Source organism: Lagopus muta, chromosome 1, assembly GCF_023343835.1.
Source record: "Lagopus muta isolate bLagMut1 chromosome 1, bLagMut1 primary, whole genome shotgun sequence".
NCBI classification, from domain to species: Eukaryota; Metazoa; Chordata; class Aves; order Galliformes; family Phasianidae; genus Lagopus; species Lagopus muta.
In genome coordinates this window covers 92,231,477-92,254,597 of record NC_064433.1, presented here as the reverse complement: position 1 = coordinate 92,254,597, position 23,121 = coordinate 92,231,477, and the positions used below count along the sequence as shown (strand labels likewise).

General features: G+C 43.1%; 2 protein-coding genes across 9 annotated transcripts in view; both read right to left on the bottom strand.

Moving 5' to 3' along the window:
- Window positions 1-23,121, bottom strand: part of GPR89B (G protein-coupled receptor 89B) — a 168,471-nt gene that overhangs the window by 15,507 nt on the left and 129,843 nt on the right. The window contains exon 1 of one of the 5 annotated variants that reach the window (XM_048934014.1): window positions 2,912-3,171. The exons of 1 other annotated variant lie outside the window; for it this stretch is intronic. In XM_048934014.1, the coding sequence (XP_048789971.1) occupies window positions 2,912-2,953 (42 nt within the window). In that variant the 5' untranslated portion in view covers window positions 2,954-3,171. Of the gene's footprint in view, window positions 1-771; window positions 799-2,850; window positions 2,870-2,911; window positions 3,172-23,121 lie in introns of those variants that run through there. 3 more of the 5 variants (XM_048934015.1, XM_048934018.1, XM_048934016.1) reach the window with 3 other exon arrangements.
- The window catches only part of GJA8 (gap junction protein alpha 8), a 46,334-nt gene continuing 27,401 nt past the window's right edge, over window positions 4,189-23,121 (bottom strand). For all 4 annotated transcript variants that reach the window (XM_048934025.1, XM_048934023.1, XM_048934024.1 and 1 more), the window contains one exon: window positions 4,189-13,489. In XM_048934025.1, coding sequence (XP_048789982.1) covers window positions 12,283-13,479 — 1,197 coding nt within the window. In that variant the 5' untranslated portion in view covers window positions 13,480-13,489 and the 3' untranslated portion in view covers window positions 4,189-12,282. The remainder of the gene's footprint in view (window positions 13,490-23,121) is intronic.

Sequence of the window (23,121 nt, the reverse complement as noted above, 5' to 3'; positions counted from 1 at the left end):
AGAGAACTACACACTTCAGAGGACCATTCATTTCCATTTTCCATTCAGAGGGAAACATAAAACTGCTCACAAGTCATAAGACAGCCCTCTCTTTTACTGCTCGTCTCGGCAGTGCATGCTCCCTAGCCATCTCACCTTCAGCTTTAGAGTAAGGCCTTTAGTTTTGAACACTCTCTCATTTATTTGGTTTATTAGCTTCAATCCCAATTAACTTGTATTTCTACTGTTAGAACTAGTAAAATAACTTTCCTCCTTTTTCCTCATTCCTTTCCCTCTTGGTTCCCCCACCAGCACCTTTTTCAAGCTGGTGGGCCTGATGTCCTCCTGTCACAGACACAGACAGATCTAGAGATAACTCCATGACAGACTCTTCCACGTGGAGACCAGTCACAAGTGGTGCCTCCCAGCGGTCCATCCTTAACCACAGGGTTAAAATCTCTTCCAATACAAGCCATCTATGGGTGATTTCATTGTGCATTAGAAGTCAATGGATTCCAGCAGCAGTACAAGTAACCGAACATTATTTACAAACAAGGAATACCCGGAAAGCTGGGTGAAAAAGGTCAAACTCAATTGCCTTGAATGCAAAACTAGCATAGGAATAAGGTCTAGTGATTGACAGCAGGTGGCAAAACTGGTTTGAGGAGGACCTCAGCATAATCAATGAATATTAAGATGTTATAATTACAAAATAAACAAGAGAGTTTAGCAACACAGATAACGATAACAAAAAGAGAATACATAGAAAATTTACCCCTATCCTGGACTCACAAAACTCCAGCAGAGCAGATCTCCAGAAGAGATCCTTCCCCACTGGTAGCCAGCTCTTAAATAGGTCTAGGAGGGGTACAGCCAGGCTCCACCCCTTCCGGCAGCACAGGAGAATTGCCTTCAGCTGTGCTCCTGTGGCTGACTCATGGCTCACCTCAGGTGATCAATCAGAGGTTCAGGCCGTGACTCAGCAGTTCCCATACAACCTTGGACTTTAAAGTAGCTGCTAGCAAAAATATAAGAGAAAGGTAAGATATTCCATAAGCCTCCTATTTACAGGCCAGTCTATAAGTCAAAGTATGATTCCATTAACAGTGGGGAAGAAGGAGAAGGCAGACAGACTTTTCAGAAGGAATAAATAAATGAAGTAGAAGAAAACGAAGAGGAGATATTCAGGGACCATAATAACAGAGAAAATTATACATGAAGATTAGATTTCCTTTGTATTAGGGACTATACAAAAGCACAGAAAGACGCTATCTTATGTTCACGCTCTAAGATGCCTCAGATGAGCATGAGTTTGAGCATTTGACAATTACATGCAGCAATTTAAACATCCAAATTCATATTTCTGAAGACGGCTGGAAGATGCAATGCTGCCATCACAAATGAAAGAAAAGCAATTAGAGAAGTTAGATCTTAAAAATCAAAGCAAATGATGGGAAAGCTTTTGTTCTAAGGGAACTAATAACAGTATCAAAGCTGCACTCAAACCCTGACAGTGAAAAGACATGTCAGAAACAAGTCAAATCTATACCAAGCAGGAGGAGATTTTACCTTTAAGAAACACTGAAATCTATCCTGAAAATTCTCAGAGGAACTGCAGTCATACATGAAACACTGTATAAGATAACCAGCTGCTGTTGAGAGGGGAAAGGTGCCATTTCCTCTACTCATCCCTCCTCATTACAGAGCACAGATTTTAAATCAGCTCTGAAGCTGATCAGATTCCTCTGTGACCCAGACAAACTCATTTATATGACAGAAAACCAATATTGGAGAAAGCACAAATGAAAATATGACTGTGCGGCCAAGTGGAAGGGAAGAGGGGGCAGAAGCAAACAATTGGACCACCTCTGCAACCAGAGGAGCAGAGAGGAAGAAATTTGGATACTTACTGAGGAGGGAGTGGGACAGCAAGATGGAGAGGAAGGTCAGAGACAACATAATGACAAGACAAATTACTGGGAGTTAACAAAGAAAGATGGAGCGTTTCCTCCCACAAAACAATAAGACGATCTCAAATATGTTAAGATTACCACCCAGCTTGGAGCGGTAAAGACAGGATGATATGAAACAGGGTTTAACAGGCTCCTGGATTAATTAAGCTGGAGTAAAAAGCAGGCTGGTTGAAAGATGACCCCGAAGGCAGCAGGAAGGAAAACTTGAGGGAAGTTCTAAATCACACGTGTCAGCACAGAAAGAAGCATCTCAGATAAAATAGCGGTGCCTTTCTGAGATTCCTTAAAGCAAGTCACGACAAACTTTGCAGGGCTGTAAGCAAGCAAGCACCTCAATGGCACAACATCACAGAGGCCACAAATTATTAGTCTACTTAGGAAACAACAAAGACCAAGTCAGTGACACCTAGAGAGCCACAAAATGAGCCTTCCTGGTGGTTCCAACAAGACCTAAGTTTATAGAAATTCAGCAGCGTTACTAGAAAACTCCATTCCCTACTGCCTTATTCATTGATTTTTTGCTGTGCGTAATATTCTGATACGACAACTAGGCAAGGCCAAGGATCATGGTGACACAAAACACAACAGACCAAAGAGGTGATACAGCCTTAAGCAATAGAAAACGTGCTGCCTAACACTCCTGAACTGCAGGTTAGTTGGTATGATTTCTATTTATTTCTTTCTAAAGCAGCAGGCGAAGCTATCCAGACACAAAGCCATTCCCCCTCCTCGGATCTGGCAATCCCGCCAAAACGCAGAGGCACCGACGCAAAGGCATCGCGCCTTCGCCGAGCGCATGCGCGCCCTCAGACCCCGCCCACACGCCCCTCAGCCTCAACAGCCGCTTCCGGAAGCGCGGTGAGTGGGTAGCCCGGCAGGCCCGAGCGGCCGGTCCCACCTCGCCTCCTTCTCCCTCACTCCCTCCGTGGCTGGGCTCTCGCCGCGTAACACCGCGCTACCTGGGAGGTGACCATGATGCTGGAATCGATGAGGAAGCTCATGGTGGGCCCCGTGCCGCAGCGAACGGCCAGCCCGCGCTAGCGCCGCTGGTTGCAGTGCGCAGGCGCAGGGCCCGGCGCAACGCCCTCCCTGTGGCGGGGCTGGGATGAGGAGTGCCGCTCTTCCCGTGCACAGGGCGGTTCCTGACGGGTGCTCCCCGCCCCGCGCCGACGTCACCTCAGTATGCTGCGTTGGGAAGGCGACACGCTGAGTGCGGTTGTAATAATGGTAATAAAAATAATGAAAACAAACAGGTTTTCCTCGCGTTTTTCGTCAGTGTCCCCCGAGAATGTTCTGTTTGAACATGTCTGCTGGAGAGGGTCCAGAGGAGGGTCACAACGGTGATCAGGGGACTGGAGCACCTCCCCTATGAAGACAGGCTGAGGGAGCTGGGCTTGTTCAGTTTGGAGAAAAGAAGGCTGGGGGGTGACCTCATTGCAGCCTTTCAGTACCTAAAGGGAGCCTACAAACAAGAGGGGAATCAACTCTTTGAAAGGGTAGATAACAGCAGGACAAGGGGAAATGGTTTTAAGTTGAGGGAGGGAGATTTAGGTTGGATGTCAGGGAAGTTCTTTACAAAGAGAGTGGTGAGGCGCTGGAACGGGCTGCCCAGAGAAGTTGTGGTTGCCCTGTCCCTGGAGGAGTTCAAGGCCAGGTTGGATGGGGCCCTGGGCAGCCTGGTCTAGCATTAAATGGGGAGGCTCAAGCAACTGGGGAGCCAAGGAGCAGGGACCTGCTGGCAGTGTGATGACTGGCTGAAGCTGGAAGCTGTGGTGTTTGCCTGTTCTTAACCTGCCGTGACCACTTTATAAGAGCAGAGCAGGATGTGTGCCAGCACCATGCAGGGAGGCTGCCAGGCGCCATCTCGCACCTTGGGCCCTTCCTGCCCTCTGCAAAGGCAGCCAGTCAGGGGCAGCTTTCAGGCCTTGCGACTGTCATGTATCGAGGAATGGGGCCAAAAGGGAAATGAAAGTTCAAATGGGGAATTTCCTGATAGCTATCAGAGTGAGACTCAATCCCTCATGTCGCAGCCCTGCCCTCATTTGAACTTAGTGGTGTCTGTATCTTTTTTTCACCATTAAAAATACACCTAACCTTTGCCACAGAAAACTGACTGTGTTTGGAATAATAAATCACATGGGAAGTGAGAGAATAAAGCGGAACTAGGCAGGACTTCAACAAAGCACAAACCTCTTGCTGAGTGAAAATCAGTATCCTTTATTCATTACAACTCATTTCACTAGAAAAACGATTCCATGTGTGGTTGTGTTGAGTCATCGGATTAGTCCCACAGTCTCTTTGATAGTTTGGCTTTCTATCTTGCTGTCAGTCATCATGTTTTGAAATCTGTCTCCTTGTCTACAGCATTGCAAAGACAACAAAACATTCAATTTTCATGGGCAAATGAACTGAGGGAGCAATTTACAGTTTCTGATCTGAGGCCCTCTTTTACAGCTTCTGGTATTGCTGCCAATTAACATCGAGCTGAGATCAGAGCTTCCCTCCCTGCTCATTCTTTCTGTGCCTACTGCTAGAAACTGATCTTTCCTAAAGTGATGAGCCTGCTGAGTTTGGGGTACCTGTGGTTGCTCTGTTCTGCAGCAGTAGCTCTTGGGGCAAGGTAGGTTGGTTGACTGGTTAATTTTCAGAGACAGTAGATAGGAATCCTGTCACGATTGAATTGTTCGAAGCCAAATTCTGGTCTTGTTTAACCCTGACAACTTGGCTGATTTCAAAAACAAGGGGAAAAGAAAAACAACAAGACAGAGTTTGGTCATAGCTTTTTAAACTTTCTTCACTGCATGTGTTTACAAATAGACTTGAAACATGCCTGTGCTAAGCTATAAATTATTGATCCCTGATTCTTGTAAGAAGGGAAGAAGATGATTCCTGTCAGAAAACCTCAGATCAACCCCTCCATCCCCACCAGGCTTCTCATTCAGGGAAAACAAAAAGTGTAATTATAAAATGGAAAAATATTCCATATTGTTCCTCCTTAAGCAGACACTGGTGAGCATGTCTGAGGAGAAGGGCCCATGGCAGCTTCCCAGATGTGACAGGTGGGTGGTTTCACCAGACACAGTGTAGATGATAGTGGCTGGAGCAGGGAGGCAGCACACGAGGAAAGGAGGCTGGTCAGTGCATTGCAGGTTTCTGCTTAGCTCCATCTTCTATTCTTGCACATCTTAAAGTGTGAATGTGGGTACTGTATGTTCAGTTCATAGTGAGAACTAGATTAAAGCCTTCATAGTAAAGTGGAAAGGTGGAACATACTGATTTAAAGCAGTTTGTTGTGGTGGAATATACAGAGATAGCATAGGCTTCCAAAAGGTGCTACAGGGCATATTTATGAATAATAGGCTTAGCTGGTAGCTGGCCATCCATTTTCATTTCTTTTCTCTCCAGAGTTTTTCATAAGCAGGAGCTCTGAAGCTTGGGAGCAATCTGACATCATTCTGATTTCTGAATTTATTTTTAATTTATGTGTGGTGAGTTCTGGGTCTTGATTCTCACTGACAGAAATTTACTCTTTTGCAGGGTTGCCTTATGGCTTGTCTTTGGACTAACATGTATGTATTGAGAAATGTGCCTGAGCATTTTTGTCCCAGTAGTTTTTGATACATCACGGTTGAATAATTTGAAAATGAAAAAAAAAAAAAAAAAAAAAACTTAATACACAATATCTCTGGGTTTTGGTTCTGTCAGATAAATCCAGAATCCAGTGCATAAAAGCTAAATTACTTTAAAATTGATGATCTTCTTAAAAATCCATCAATATCAGATTTGGTAATAGGCAAGGTTTAATTTGCTGGTCACACTGGCTTGCCTTACCCTTGCCATGAGGCATCCAGATTACAGGCTCACAGGCTTCTCAGTGTTGGCCTTTGTCTGCAGCTGCCCCTTAGTTGGAGCACCAAGCTGCCGTCCTGCAGGAACTCTACTCAGTAACTGCCTGTAGGCCAGAATTATTTTTTTCTATGCTCATTTGTTGATTGTTGAAACCAATGAAACTGTATTTCATTATTCTGGTCATCTTTCCATCCAGCTCTCCACTGAACATCAGAGAAATTCAATAGGAGCCAACTTTTCTGTTTAATGTTTCTCTATAAATTCTTTCTGCACTGACATATAAATTTTTTGGTAGGCTACTCCATGATTTCTCTAAGCACTCTAGCCTTAACTCTTAGAAAAAAAAATAATAAATGGTTTGTTTTGCTTTTACTGTGCTAGGCTGGATCCAGCAAGGCAAAGGCCAACAGCCTTTGTGCGTTTTGGGGGGGGTTTGTTTTTGTTTTTTTGAAATGTTGTCAATAGCTCTGTAATCACCATTTCTATTCAATTCTGCTTCATCCCAGATCAGCAAGCTTTAAAGCGCAGTTGTTTGGGGCTTTTTGTTGTTGTTGACAGAACTTTAAAATGCAGTCCTCTACATTTTCAGATGGATTTAAAGTCACAGCTGAGACTGAGGGAGCTGGAAATACCCAAACCCCTTTTATTTCTGTGATTTTCTCAGCTGACAAGCTTACTCATAAATTTTAATTTATAGTGTTCTTTCCAAACCAGTTACACAACACGTTCCTGGCCCCAAGCAGCTTTTCTATCTACGAGACATTGGTTGATAGTGTTTTATGCATCAGGCTCACTTTAGTGCCTGTTAAGTTGGTGTTGCCAGCTAAGACAATCTAAGTAAGCTCTAACAGAGCACCCCACAGAGGCAGGAAATGCCCCACATCAGCTGTTTCACCTCACAGTGGCTTCACTTTGCTTTCAGCCTCCCATGGGATACACAGTTGAGGCTGAAAAGAACCAGCTGCTCTAACCTCACGCTCAGTGCAAGAACAGTTTCAAAGTCAGGCCAAGGTGCTCAAAGCTTTTCCCAGTCAGGCTTCAGACTCCAAGGATGGAGCGCCTACCATGACTCTGGGCACTTCTTTCACTGCTCAATCTCTCTCTGAACAATTTTTTACCTTGTCAGAATTTTTTAGTCAAAATTTTCCCTACTGCTCATTGTGATCGTTGCCTCTGGTCTTTTGCTGTGCACCTCTGTAGATAGTCTGGCTCCATCTTCCCTATAACTCCCCACCACTTAGTTGAAGACAGCTGTGAGGGCTCCCTGTCGCCTTAGCTCTCTCCTCTCTAGGCTTCAAGATGTCTGTACACCAAACTTCTCTTGGGAAAATTTGAATTGTTGACAGGGACACAAGTCTTGCCTCTTCTATTGAAATACTTGTATTCCAGGCTAGTCACAAGGAAAGAACTGTGTGCCAAGCTATGTCTTGGCAAATTAATATGCATTTATTTGTCATGGTTGCTACTCAGCTATATAATCAGCAGTGGTGTTGCCAAAATTCCTTCCCTGAGCCATGTTTAAAAGTCTATCGCATACAGAGACTAAGAAATGGTAGTACCATTCTTTTTGGGGAAAAAAATGAAATTCCAGTAGTTGGACAACTGCACTGATTTTGATGTTTCTCCCGCCCTGGCCCTCAGGCAATCTGGCACCATATGCCATTTTATCACAACAGCTTTAGGCTTATAGGAAAGCTTTAGTCTAGTTCTCATGGATGCTCTTGTCTACTAAACAAAAGTATGCCTAGGCTGGGATTACTTTCAGTTGTCAACTTGAAAAGCCATTTTCTATACAAAACAGCAAGCTGCCACTTTTTTTCATCGAGTACCAGGGCTGCTGTTTAAATGAAAAAATGCAGAGTCAGTGAGTTACTGAGTAGCAGGAGAAGCTGAACTTTCTTCCCTTAGCAAGTAGATTCCATGGCCACACTGACCTGGAGAGCAGAGGTCCCCTCAAATATAGAAGGAATCTATACATCACTGATTTTCATCACAAAGGGACTGTTAGATCTGTCTCACTTACTGGAAATAATCAGTGTAGCATAAAAATTTATGTTTTTACATCTACATGGTTACTTCTTATTTTGTTTTTGTTGTTTTGTGGTTGTTTTTTGTTTTTTGTTTTTTTTTTTTGTATGTGCCATAAGCAATTGTCAACTTTTTTATAGAGGTTTTTTTCCACATAAATTCTGAAAAATTCACTTGGAGTTTGCACTGAGGGATTTAAAACAGAAGCCCAGCAATATTGTGCATTATACAGCCCTCCCCCAGATGACTTGCAAAGCCAATTGCTCCACCTTTAAAAGAGCTCCAACAACCTGCACCTCCCTCCAAGAACTTGCTTATTTAAGCATAAATGTTACCACAGAACAGATGCTGGGATGGACAAGAGTGGTCCACGTAACCCCACTGTGACCACAGCTTCAAATGGCCAAACCAATGTTAAGATGGGAGAAAGGGGTGAGGAGTCAATAAAGTCTCCTCCATTTGTGGCAAACCCACATCTGTGTTAATGGTGTCAGTGCAATGCAGTGTTCAGATTTTCACACTACTGCCCTTTTGGTCAAAGAGTCACATGTTAACCAAGTTCGATGTTCTGGCAGGAAATAACAAGGATACAATGCATTTCAGCAGTGCTTTTCATCAGATCATTCCTACTTACTTTACAAACAGAATTAAGGAAGCCTCACAACATCCCTGTGAGGTAGGTGGAAATTCTTACACCCATTTTACAGGTGGAAAAAACAGGTACCGAGAGGTAAAGTGATTATCACAGCAAGTCAGTAGCAGAGCTGGAAATAAATCTAAGATCATTATCCTAGGTCCACTGCTCTAGACACTAGAGAACACCAACTCCCACATGCTAATATCAGCTAAGATACTACCTTCCTCTTCTATTTTAACCTCTTTTGGTGAATTTGACACTTGCATCCTAAGCTCCTTGCAGAGAGCCATGTGATCAGTTAATGATTTATTTGCACAGGGAGCCAAGGGAATACCGCACACCCCTAAATGATCCAAGCATGACTCTAATTGTCCAGTGTTCACTTCCCAAGATAACTTTGCTTGTTCTTTACATTTATTAATGTATATGTTTTACTTTTTTTTTTTTTTTTTTTAATACACCGAATCCACAGCTCTGAGGCTGTTATTCAACTTCACTAGGAATTTCCTGAAAAGAGATTAAATTTGTCTCATTGAGGGGGGAATAAAACACATTTAAAGGCTATTGCATCCAGAAATAATCCTTTGCTCATCTGTAGGGCTTTCCTTCCCAGTACCTCCCATCCTATTACTAACAAAATATATTGAGCCTCACATTGTCTTCGTGAGGTAGAAAATGATTCCCAATTGTACAAGAGGGAAGAATGACTTGCTGACAGTCCCAGCAGTGACTTTACTGCAGAGATGAGGCTGAATACCATAGAACCCGACTGTTAGTTCCCTGCCCAGTTAGCTGAACAGCGCTGCTTTGATGCCCTGGCTCATACTCGGAGGCTTTAGCAGCTTGGCAGGGTACTTGAAAACCGGCTCGAAAAAAAATCAACTAGCGCTTGACAGGATGCAGGAGGAAAACATTAACTTCATTCATTGCACTGTCACGACTTGGAGGAAGAAATGAGCTTTCCTGCAGCAGCAGTGAAAGAACAGCAGAGTGTCTGTTCAGGGTGTTGCATGTACTGTACTCTCCGGAGGCACTCCAGTGAAAAAGAACGACGTACTCAACATCTTACAGTTGAAGACTGGATTGTCTGACATCCATATTATGAACCACATACCTCTAATTAATGAGTAGTCATCTTTAAGTAGTCCAGTGATCTAAAGAAGGTGTGCATGTCAGAGGTCAGGAATGGGGATGGTCATCAAAATGCTTTGTAAAAGGACTTGTCAAGTAATTAGTAGTAAACGAGGATGGGAGGTGGTTCATTTAGTCCAGTACACTGGTATGTGGAAGGGTCAGATGCTCTCAATAAGGTGGAAGATACCTCACACTGAACAGATACAGATTCTTTTTTTTCACCTGCAGGGAAGGGTTTTTCCAGTTCAAGTGAACTCTGCTATGTTTCAAACTATTAAAACTCCATTATATCTTCTCTGTGAAGGAAAAAAGTAATACATCCCATATAATATAAATGTGCTGGCTTTGTTATTCATCTAAATCTTTGCTCTTTCTTGGATTCTAGTAGCGTATTGGGCACAATGGAATCTTTTCCAGTTGAAGACTTCTTTCCTCGTTTATCTTTTTCCACCAGCCTTTCGTTGGTGCTAACTCTTCTCCTGTTTCTGTACTGAGAGAATGGATAGATGGTAGCCTCCAAATTCTCCCTCCACATTTTCCTTCACATATCTTGCTTTCTCGTATTCTTTCTCAGAACTGAGGAGGTACCTTCCAGTCTTCCTTCACAAGGAATTGTTCCTTAAAAAAAACTAACAGCCTTTGTCAAGGGAGCAAAGATTATGTCAACAGGCTGCAAACCATGGGAAAATACACAGGCCCAAGAGGAGCAAAAGGATTAATAGTGTAAAAAAAAACAAACACGTGGCACCGCTGTGGTGCTGAAGAATCCCAACACACCCTACAAACTTTATACATATGTACAGCTTACTTCACGCATCAGTGAAGTCCAGCCAACTTTGTGCCAGACCACGAAGGCTGCAAAACAAGGCACATGAAGTCCACCAAGCAGGTTAATCAGTGACAGAGCTGAGTGTACCTGTGGTTGCCTGGGCTGGGGTGTGGGACGACAGGACTGAGGGTATGAGCCCAAGCCTAGGACATCTATCTCAGACACCCAGCTAACTTCAATGGGCTTTGGGTCAGCCCTGCTACAATGGAAGATGGCAGGGGGTCTTTTCTAACTAATGGCAGGATGAGTTATATGCATTATGCCAAAGACTGCTTTTTTTCCTGATCTGGATTAAAGCCTGCCCTGGGAACAATGGAACGGGCTGCAGCCCAGCAGAAAGAATTCGCTGAGCTGGCGGAGTCTGAGGTTTGCAGAGCAGAGCAGATGAGAGTGCATACCTGCACTTTTCTGACACGAGGCTCAGTTTTAGAGGGGACATAGCAGTTAACCCGAAGCTTTAAATGCATAGCTGCACTGTCCCAGCCCAAAGGCTCTGCTGCAGTCCTGAAGGTAGAAATCCACAGACATTTTAACAAGCACATCTTTTTCTTCCTTTTGTAACTAAAAAGATTTACTGAGGCTATGAGAGTTCTGCACAGACCTGTTGGCACAAAAGATCTAAAAGATAAAGGCTATGATGATACCTTTCTCTCCTACTCTAAAAGATCTCTTGAAAGGCCTTGTTTTATTTGAGACTTTGGCATTTAATAGCAAAGTAGGCCACTGGATGGCTCCCGTCTGTCAAATTAAAAACAAAACGTCAGAATTATCATTTCAGACTTTTCAAACTTGAACAACCAGTTTTGTTTCAGAGTCACATAGTTACCTGTGGTTTAGATTCACAGGTGCCTTCAGGGTGCTGTACCTGAGATTTGCTGAGTGCCTGTAAGTCTTGGGGCTCCAGGAACTGAGCACATGTCAGGATCATGCTGTGAAGGCTTGTATTTGCTTTCATGCTCTGGGAACTGTAGCTGTTCTTTCTTTCACAGAAACCCTTCCACACTTGCTTCGCTAAATTGAGTTTCAGATCTTTACATCACTGGATTATAAGTAAAAATATAACTTGATTTTTTTCTTTCCAGTGCTCTGAAATGCTCAGCTTGGAGCTGGATAACTCTCTTGGGAACAAATAATCCATCTGTGAGCATCTGCTAAGTCCTAGAAGACAGCTAGAGTTAACCTTGCCCACTGTCAATGTCACTAAAAGAGCAAAAATATTTTTGACAAAGGGAAAATAAAATATTTTTACCTAACTCAAATTTACATTCACAGAGAAATCATAGATATTTCTGGTCTTTGCTTTCTCAATAAAGAGGGAAAATAGTGCTTACTGTTTTGGTGTCAATGCCAAACACAGAATTCACTTTGTGAATTAAATAATCGCAAATCCATGCCAACAGCGAAGGGGAGATCTGCTCAGCATGCCACAGGTGAAAACAGAAAAAGAAATAGTAGGTACGGTTGTTTATTAGCCTCCCCCTTAGATGGCTCATGAGACAGATCCTCCCCACATTCCTAAGGAAATGTGGAACACGAAGCTTCCAGTAAGTACATTCACAATGGTGACATCTGGGTTTCACTGCCACATTAGGTTTTAAAACACATCAGTTATGTGGACAATGTAGATATTACTGTAAGAGATGAGCTGGCATGTGGAAACGGAAAATGTTCCTTTTCAAATGGACATATAGGGCAAATAAGGCACAGTTACCACAATAGTACCTTTCCAGTTGAGAATCTCAAGATGAAATAATATTTAAATGATCATTTTAGCACTTTGCTTAAAATTCTTCTGCTTCTTTCTCTCTCCTTTTCTTTTTCTTCTTTTCTTATGCTCCTCATATCCTGCATCCTCATACAGTCAAATCGTCTGACCTGGCCCGGCTGCTGGCTTTGCTTAGCCTGCTGAGGGATCTCACATCAGAGGCAAGTTCAGCAGGTGCTGAAGGCCCTTCCACTTCGTCGCTCACCACCTCCTCTGCTTTCTTCACCCCTGGTTCTTCCTGAGGTGCTGGCTGCTCCTCTTGTTCCTCTTCCTCCTCTGCTCTTACCTTCTCCTCTTCCGGTTCCTTTGCTTGTGCATACGATGGCAACCTCTCGTCGAATGCCCTGGAGAGATCTTCCAATGGCCCCATTCCGATCTTCTCCTCAAACTCATTGAAGGCCGATGGAAGGGGACTGGGCTCAACCCCTACTTCCGTGAGAGGGAAATAGTGGGACACTGGCTTTTCTTCTTCTAGCAGCTTGTAGCCTTTGGCCTTCGGGATGGAGGACACTGCAATAGCATGCAGGGGCTTCTCTGGCACCTCCCTCATTTGCTCTTCTGCTGGTCTTCTCAGAGCCCTCCGGATCCTTTTCAGGATCAAGTGACTGATCTCCACCAGGTTGAGGAAGAGGGACACAGAAGCCACCACGAGCATGAACATAATAAAGATAGTCTTCTCTGTAGGCCTGGAGACAAAACAGTCCACTAGATTGGGACAGGGCCACCGCCCACAGCGGTAAAGGGGGAGAATGCGGAAGCCATACAGGAAATACTGGCCAACTATGAATCCCACTTCAAAGAGAGTTTTGAAAATGATGTGGAAGATGTATGTTCTCAGGAGAGTCCCCTCCAGGCGAAACTTCTTGGTCCCATCTGGGTTGTTGCCCTTGTTTTGATTTGGAGCTAGGGGCAGCTTCTCTTCATCCACCTCGGCTTGCTGACGCCTCTCAGCTTCCTCCCTCTCTTTTCTCTTCTCCTCCATGCGGACGTGGTGCACCGCATGCCCAAAGTACACTAGTGAAGGCGTGGATACAAAAATGATCTGTAGGACCCAGAGCCGGATGTGGGAGATGGGGAAGGCCTCATCATAGCAGACGTTCTCACAACCAGGTTGCTGGGTGTTGCACACAAAGTCTGACTGTTCATCTCCCCATACTAGTTCAGCAGCTGTTCCCAGGATCAGGATGCGGAAAATGAAGAGCACTGTGAGCCAAACTCTCCCGATGACAGTGGACTGCTCGTTCACCTGCTCTAAAATGTTCCCCAAGAAACTCCAGTCACCCATTTCTTACTGTCTAAGGAAAGAAAAAAGAAAGAGAGAATGACAACAAATTATGCTAAATTTAAAAGACTTCACATTTTCCCACTGATGCTTGTTACTTTCAACTAGTATTTCTCTAATACGCTTTGAGAACAGAAAAAAGATTGCTTGCTTCTTTGCTCTGATTGCAATGATTTATTAGCAGGAGATAGGTTGGAAAGCCAGAGCAAACCGCTTGCCAAAATCATTCTTCCCTGGCTCTAAATGAGCAATTACTTTTGAGCCAAGGAGTGTATTTAACTCCTTTTCCAGATAGTAGTCTTCTGTGGTCTCTTCTAAGCTCTGTTGTGTGTGCCTGCTTAGATTTTATACACGTACAAACACTTGCCAGCAGTACAGTAGAACATATTTATCAGCATGCAGAGCTGCAGTGGTTATAATGAGTGAAACTTCAGCAGAACTGTGCAGGGGTCAAACAGATCTTGAATTGGTGCCCATCTTGCACGTATATCAAATACGGGCTTTCTGTAGTTGCATATAGTAAGTCTAACTAGGAATCACCGTGTTAGGTAATACTAGCAATAGTAACACTATTACTACGTTAGTAATACTTTGTAAGATTAATAACTACCACATATACTAGTTTTTCTATACAATAAAATTATTTTGTGTTATAGGAGTTATTGTATCCAATTCTGAAGTCAGATGCCTCACTGGCATTGGAACCAACCTGGGGAGAAACATGAGCGTCTGTCATTGGGACCTCAGACACTGGTTTCTCTCTGTAAAACATCAGTGCTACTATCTCAGGCTAACACAAAGCTGTAAGCCAGCTGTAGATATCCTGCTGGAAAGCTAATGAAGCAGTTAATTTTCAACTTCATCCTGCATATCCAAAACTTCCCAGTGTATAATGTCAGGTACAGGAAAACAAGAGAAGAGGAAACTTGTTTGGGACTGGCTGATGTAACGTACTGCAGCTGTACAAAGACTCTGAGGAATGTGAAATATTACAGTGATCCAAAAAGATTAACTTGTGGACAATATCAAGAAAAACAGGTAACATTAATCATAAAATAGCTGTTCACAGGGATCTAAGAGTTCATCTCTTAGATGCTACCTCCAGCTATAGCTTTCTAGATGTAGACACACATACACAGTTGCTGGGAGAATGTACAGCCATCAGCATGGAAATCTGAGTATCTCAACTTCCCTCCTTCCTTCAGATAGCACTGGGATATATTTGTAATGCCATATGTTACGACACACCGATGTGTACCAGTCTGTTTCAAATACCATGCGTACATATTCACACATAGATCAACACACAAAATATCGAGAGTTCTGAGTCTGGGGATTTTGCAAATTTTCAACCAAAAAATCTTTGTGATGTGATTTTTCTAAAACAAGTTGGACTCATTATTCTCATCTTCAAGCGCTGTAAAATGTTAAGCCCAGACATCTATGTTAAAAAATAAAGAGCAGAATGCAGCTCTTCAGTTTGCACAAACTCCTTGCATGCAGAAGTGGCAGACATATAATTTAATCACCAAAGAAAATTGCTACTTTGTCAGTCATTAAAGTTGTGTAAAGAAGTGTGTTAATGTCAGCACTTACATTAACAAGTCTAGCAGGAGATTATGCTGTTTACATACATCTAAACTGATTTAAACATTCTCTTTCTGCAAATTCACAGAACGGAATATATCAGCCATTAACCAATCATGTGCAACTCCATAGAAAACATCACTATATACAATATTAGCTCCATTGTCCCCCAAACACCACAGTTTACTACATCCCTTTCTTTCTTTGTGAATCACACGACATCCACAGCCATCAGTTCATCATTTCCATTGCATGGAAGACTGCCATTCTAGACATGATAAACCTTATCACACAGAAAACTCACTGTAAAAGAGAAACGTGTTTCCTAACTCCACCAGATGCTTCACTTGCAGCTTTCTACCTCTGACAAAACTCTTTCTATGATCACTTCTGAACTAGTCACATTTTTCAAAACTCTGTCACGGCCAATCTATTTTCTACAAGATGTGATAACCCTGATGTGGCCCAGGGTTGCTCACTGGGTTCTTCAGCTGCAAGGAAAAATTTGGGGTGGACTGGAGAAGAGTAGTATAGCCAATTCAAACTCCACCTGCAATCACAGCTCTTCCAGTCGCACAGAAAAGAAAAAAAAAAAGAAAGGAGGAGGAAAGCAATAAATTTAGGCATTCCCCTCTTCCCTTAAATTGCCTGTCATGAGGAAAAGAAAAGACTGCCTAAGCTCACTCAGAGTTGACAGACTAATTATGTCCCTAACTTGCACGGGCTTACTGCAAACCCCCACCCAGCAGTTCCAGATGCTGCAATCTGAGCACGCTACCAGCAAGAAAGGCTCTAAAGATTAAGGACTTTGAGCAAGTAACTTGCCACTGGGAAAGGTTCCACCGAAGAATTGTGTCCCCCTCCTCTCTTGGCACTCTGCAGTGAAGAGTGAACTTTTGTCTCTCTCCTTCCCTACCCTAAAAGTCCCAATCTTGTCGCACGACTGAACAGATATGACTGAATTGGCTCTGATGGCAGGTTTTAGTTGCCGTGCAATATTTAAGCTCCGAGCCAGACGGCTTTATGAAGTGAGTGACAGTTGGTGACGTGGGGAACAATAGAGAGAAAAAAATAGAGAAAAAGAGGCAGAGACACAGAGAGGAGAATCCACTGAACATGAAAAAGCAGAGGGGGGAGAAGGGCAGGCAACAGGCAGTGAAAACCTAATACATGCATAAAGGGGAGTTTGCGTGGTTAAGCGGGGACTGGAGCATCTCTGCTGATCTGCTGTCATTCAGCACAGCTCTGCATGCCTCCACTTGCCAGTCTTTAGGTGTCATGCTGTGAGAGGTGAAAAGGGAGCATCCGCATCTCTGATGGTGGCAGAACTAATTAAACTAATTTGCTACTTACACCCAGATCCAACAATTGAGTCTCGCTGCTGATTTCCAGCACTGGCGATCACTGGGGCATCACATCTGTATTTGACATTGTTAGGTACTTTGGTCTGGTCTTTGACATCTTTCAGCAGGAAAAAGAAGCGGTATGGGAAAACTAGATCATCACTCAGTATTAACCAAAGCTGAGAAAGACTTGTTTTATGACCTAGACTTCCAGTGTCCTTGTTCTGCTTAATTTATCCTCTAAATGCACTTTGTACATACATCAAAAATGTCCAAAACAAACTGTTTTGTTAAGGAGTGTAGCCAAATTCCAGCAGCCCAGCAAACAGGAATGTTACCTCAGGCACAGCCATCTGCAAAAATGCTGGAGAGCCCACAGAAGAGGAAAATCTCATGTTCACTAATGCATCTACAATACAACGAACTGCAAAAAGATTTGATTGTGAGGCAAAGCATATTGCTTTATTCTGATGTGCTGTTTTGGTAGTTTTTCTGTATTAACTGCTCAGAACATGCTCTTGATGCCCAACTCTGAAGAAAAAGATGATTATGGGAAGCAAGATACACTAAACAATGATACCAGTACCAGGCTTATGAAGTGACAAATGAGAAGTGGCTCTCCTCCTTCTTTGCACAAAAACATTACTGAAATTAATTCCTCAGAACAGCTCTGGGAGATCTCTGTTTCTAGAAGAGCTGTCATTTGAAAGAGATACTGTTATTTGAGGGCCACAAAATTCTGTATCTTCAAACTAGTCGTTTGAGGTCTCTCTTCAGCATTTCTGGGCATTTGTGTCCAAGGAAATGCAGAGCCTTACTTCAACAGTAGTCTTCCCAAACTGCTTTAAAATGAGTTGTGCAGCACCTCTATCCAAAGCGCAACTTGATGCAGAAACTTGATGCAGAAAGAATGCTTCTCAGACTTGATTTCAGTGAGCTAGAGGATAAATGAGGGATGGAAAATAAGAAAATGTGGCAAGAGGGACCACTTTAGAGAGACAAAAGAAAATCAATCTCTATGCATAAAGTTGGAATGAAGGTCATATTCTGAACACCTTAATAAATCACTCTCTTAATAGAGAACTATTAGAGATCTGGTGCATGACGTTTTTCAGCTTGTGCTATATAAAGCATTGGAAGAAGCTTCCTGGCAAGAGGACACACAGAGAAGATGATACAGGGCCCAAGAACATGCGGTGATTAAGAACAGGCTCCATTTGTTCAACAAGAGGAAAAAAGATGGTAAGGAAGAGTAAGGAATTCCTTTCTTGCTTTGTTTTGCTATAGACTGCTGAGATAAACTAGGATAGGTATGCGAGTGAATGGTCATCACTGCCACCCTTATCCTCTCTTTGGGGAGCAGTTAAAGACAGAGGACTAACTAATACAACCTGTGGTTAACATCTCTAAAGAGTGCCTGCAAACTGCTGTATCACAGCGACCAAATGGTTCTGATGTTTAACTGCCTGTCTCTTTTTAGACTGAAACTGTCCTTTTGAAAAACAACTCTGGCTGAATCCCTTTCCTGGGCTCTATCTCTAATAAAATGAGCCAAAACCCAAATCTGGTATGTAACTACATGGCTACAGTCCATCTTTAAATTACATCCAGCTACTGGCAGATACATTCCCCATTAACCTCCTATAGTCCATTTGCAAACACAATCCAAATAGCAAACACTTTCTGGCAAGTTGCAGAATACTTTGCAAGATGTAGCTGATGCAGAAATCACAAACTCACAAAATTCTAGGTGTTGGGAAGAATCTCTAGAGATCGTTGAGTCCTACCCCCTACTAAAGCAGTTCCCTACAGTAAGTAGGGATATAGAAATATAGAAAAGCATGCAGATGATTGTAGGAGACTCCATCACCTCACTGGGCAGCCTGCTCCAGTGCAGTGATATTCAAGTCACTCATCTTTGGATACACGTAACTTCTTTTTGAATTATCTGAGTGTATTTTTTGCTGTCATTATGGTGCAGAACCTTTAATATGGGAACTGTGAGCTTGCTGGACATTGGTGGTTTGGATAAAAACACACGATGCCTTCAACTGGCTTCCTGAAAAAAGGCAATGCTGAGCTGTGCATCAGGTTCTCCAGCTAACTAGGGCCTCCTCCCCATGCACAAGTACAGAAAGTAGTCTAAGTAATGATGGCAAATGAGAATTCCTGTTGTGTTGGTACTCCAGAAGGAAGCAGTTGAGATGGTGACGGAGAGGAAAAGATAGAGCATGAGAGAACAAGAAGAGCACTTGATCCTCTCAGCCACCAGGGAAGTGCTGGAAATCAGGACTGCTTTTGTAACACAAAAGTAGTGTCTGAAAGAAAGGGGTAAAGACCATTAAAGCAAAGGTCTACAAAGAAGGCTGGACTCAGAGCATGGGACATCTGAACTAGATCTGCAACAGACTGTATTTTCTTCAGAAAGAAGTTTGTTTCATAAAGGCAGTGCACAGCAAACTCACTACCTTAGACTTCAGGAGAGCAAACCTTGGCCTCTTCAGGGATCTGTTTGATAGTTTTCCATGAGATAAAGCCCTGGGAGTAAAAAAGGCCCAAATATAAAAATAAAGCCTACAAAGGTTAGAACCAAGGACAGGTAGCCTGGGAGGAATATGGAGAAATTCTCTGAGCAGCCAGAGATCAGGTTGGGAAAACTGAAGCACTGATGGGATTAAATCTGGCCAGGACATCAAAGACAATGGAAGGGCTTCTGTAAGCACATCAGCGTTAAAAAGGAAGACAAGAGAAAATGTGGGCCTTCTCCAGAAGGAAACAGGAGATCTGGTTATCTGAGATACGGAGAAGGCTGAGGTATTCATCAGCTTCTTGCCTCAACCTTCATCAGCAAGTGCCCTCACCACACTGTCCATGTCACAGAAGGCAAAGCCAAGGGACTGGGAAAATGAAGAACTGACCGCTATAGGAGAAGAACAGATTTGAGACCATCTAAGGAACATGAAGTGACACAAGTCCAAGAGACCAGATGAAATGAATCCACAGGTCCTGAGAGAACTGGCAGATGAAGTTGCTGATCCACTATCTATCATATCTGAGAAATCATGTCAGTGTGGCAAAGCTCCCATTAGAAAAGGGAAAGTATAATGTCATTCAATAAAAAGGGAAAAAATGGAAAACAAGGAGCTAGAGGCCGGTCAGTCTCATATATCTGCCTGGCAAGATCATGGAACACATCCTCCTGGAAACTATGCAAAAGAAAATGGAGGACAGAGAGGTGGCAGGTGACAGCCCACTTAGCTTCACTAAGTACAAGTAGTGCTTGAAATTTGGTGGTCTTCTACATCAGGGCTACAGTGTTAGCAGGTGTAGGAAGAGCAACTAATGTAATCTACCTGGACTTGTACAAAGCATTTTACACAGTCACATGTCATCCTTATCTCTAAACTGGAGATTTTTGTTAGATTTTAGGAGGAAATTATTATTCAGAGAGCGGTGAGGCAGTGACACAGCTGCCCAGAGAAGCAGTGGATGCTCCATCCCTGGAGGTATTTAGTGCCAGGTTGGATGGGCCCCAGGCAGCCTCAGCTGGTGGGAGGCAGCCCTGCCCATGGCAGGGGGTTGGGGCTGGGTGGGCTTTGAGGTCCCTTCCAACCCAAATCATCCTGTGATCCTATGCTTTCTTATCATTGAGCCGTTTTGATATTGGTCACAAAGCTCCCAACTCCTAGCACCACTGTGACTGTAAAGTCTCCACTGCAACTCAGCCATTTGCTCACAAACTACGAGATCACTTGGGGAATGCGGGATTTTTCATTCCAAATGGATTTCCAACACAGACATGATGTCAGGACAAGGCAGGGCCATGCTATTGAACAGCTCTTTTCATGCATGATAGCAGATTGTGCAATTATATAGTGCACAACCCTAGATAATGATACCTCTCCCTCAAACAAAGTTATCTTCTCCTGATCTGCTTAGCTAGAAAGTGGCACATGCTTCCTGTTCTTCTGCTGAACACACAGACCTTTCACTTATGGCTGAAGCTGAACACTAAACATATTAAGCTTCCCTGCAAGAAGATGGACGCTCTGCACAACTCTTATTTGCTAGATATCGCCCAACTTAAAGGAGACTTGCTTTCTAGTAACATGCTTCTTTGTCTGTCATTGAGCCAAAGCCATTTATCAATCTGATCACTAGGAGTGAGAGTCTCGCCAGCTCCCATCTTCTCTGTACCACCTACTGAAATCAGAAATTGTTTAAATGTAGGTAGCCCTGGACTAATCTTTGGGCAGAACTCGCCATGCCCCTGTAACGCTGTTAAATGTCAGTCTCCCTATTTTTCTGAGATTTTTTCAAGACTTGCCCAAATTTCACCTTCTCTTCAGAGCCCTCAGAAAACTGGGGAATGCATTTTGCTGGGAAATTACAGGCAAAACAGAAAGGAGATGGAGAAAAATATAAAGCATGAAGAAGCAGGGAAATTTGAGAAGTATGCAAGTAACAGGAGAAGAGGTGAAGGCAGTGTTGGATTATGCTGAAACTCAAGTGGAAGATAAATACTTCAGGGAAATGTGTTTTTAATTTAAGGGATGGAACGAAAGTAGACAATGAATAAAGATAAGCAGAGCAAAAGTGGAATGTCTTTCAATATCTTGCTAACCTAACTGCAGTTCTGCTCTGAAAATTACTGTTATAAGAGGAACTGGGGAGTTACAGTCCAGTCAGCTTAACTGTGATACTTAGAAAGATACTGGAGCCATTTATGAAACAATCGATTCGTAAGTAGCTAAAGGATGATAATGTGATAAGAACCAGTCAGCAGGGAATTTTAAAGAATAAACACCAACCAGGCTGATTTCCTTCTTTGATTAGTAGGCCTGGTAGATGGGAAGGAAATGGTAAATATTAGGTACACCGCTTTTAGTGAGCATTTTGGAAATATCTAGACCACAAACTCCCAGAGAAGCAAGCAGTTGAAGTGACGACGCAAAAGTGCACAAGTACCATATTGAAGGGTAATTACGTGGGCTTCACTTTTCTAGCTAGGAGGACCATGTCCCTGAAGTTTGGGCTTCAGGGCTGCTCAGCACTTGCATGAAAGATTTGGACAACAGAACAAAGGACAAAACCGAAAGGATGGTAGCTGGGCTGGGGGGTTGCCATCTCCATGAAGTTGGGTGACTGGAGTGTCAGAATTTGACATGAACATGAGGCACTACAGAGCTGGCCTACCTTCTAGAGACGTGGTGTATCAAGATATAATTTAGAAATGGTGAGGGCACAGGCACCAACTGCACTGGTCTGAAGGAATCGGCCTAGATGACCTCTAAGGGTCCCTTCCAACTCAAATGCTTCTATGATCGGTAAGCATTTTAACAGCAGTGCAGCCTAGAAAGAGCTGGAGTGGGACTGAATATGAAGCTGTTAAGCAAGATTCCCACAGGAAAAAAACAAAACAAAACAAAACAAAATAAAAACAAATCGCAAGCATAAGGGGAGTTTTGTGTAAAAGACAAAGAAAGCAATTATTCAATACTGCTGAGCTCTCAGCAGGTACAGTGAGTCCAGTTCCAAGCACTACATTTTACAAAAGATGTAAACAAACCAGAGAGAGTTAAAAAATTAAAAAATAATATTAAAAAAAAAAAAAAAAAAAAAATAATAAGAGATGTTACCAAAAAAAAAAAAAAAAGAAAAAGAAAAAAAAAGCACCTTATAAGGAATGGGTAGAAGAATTTGGTTCATTTTCTCCAGGAAAGGAACAACAGGAGGGGAAGCACGATAACAGTCTTCCAGCACATAAACATTTATTATAACGGGTGGAGAGACGGAGCAGTTGTCCTCCACATTCATCAGAAGCAGAAGAAGAAATAATCAGCTTAATTTGCAATAAAGATGATATAGCTAAACATTAGAAAAACACTTTGCAATGGTAAGAATAGCAAAGCACTGCAGCACACTGCTTGGGGAGGCTGTAGAATCACAGGAGGTTTTTATGAAGAGGTAAACAAACATCTGTTAAGGATGATCTTATCTCATAAGCAGAAAAACAATCGGGAGGCTTTCTGAGGTCTTTGGCCCTACAGTTTTATGATTTCTTGGCACTTGTCTCAGAAAAGTAAGCTCAGTAAATAAAAAGTATCCTGCCATCAACCCTGAAAACTCAGCCTGGACATCCTGGGTTTCCCACATCAGCCAGTGCAATGCTGAGCTGGACAGATAGCAGCTCAGATCTGGAAGCAGGTGTGCTGTGTCAGCAGTACGTTCCACTACAGCTAATTACCTTCTCTCTGGAGTGGGGCTAATTAGCAGGGGCAGCATGAAGCACACTGGTGCCACACCACTTCCCACGCTGGCGGTAGCTCACACCAAGCAGCAGAGGCATCTCCACGTTGCACTGCTTGTCCTGCAAGGAGGGCTGAGCTCGAGGAAGCTTTGAGATGGTGTTTGCTTTGTTCTTTCACTTCAGAAACCAGGAATGGCTCTGAACGTGCTGTGGATTTAAAGCTGTGTGCTCCCTGTAACCCCATTTCAACCAATTTGTTCTCCTGCTGTAGCAACTGTAAGATTAAACGCCATGCCTTATTTAGGGTGTTTCATCTGGACACTGATGCTAAACATGAAAAACAGGGTGTGTATGACCCGTGGCACTCCCAGCAAGGACCTCTTTTTTTCCACACAGTTTAGCGCTGACCTTTTCCAGAGACGCTGATTGTATCTGAGGGCAGGAGCAATAGGAGCCACCTACCTC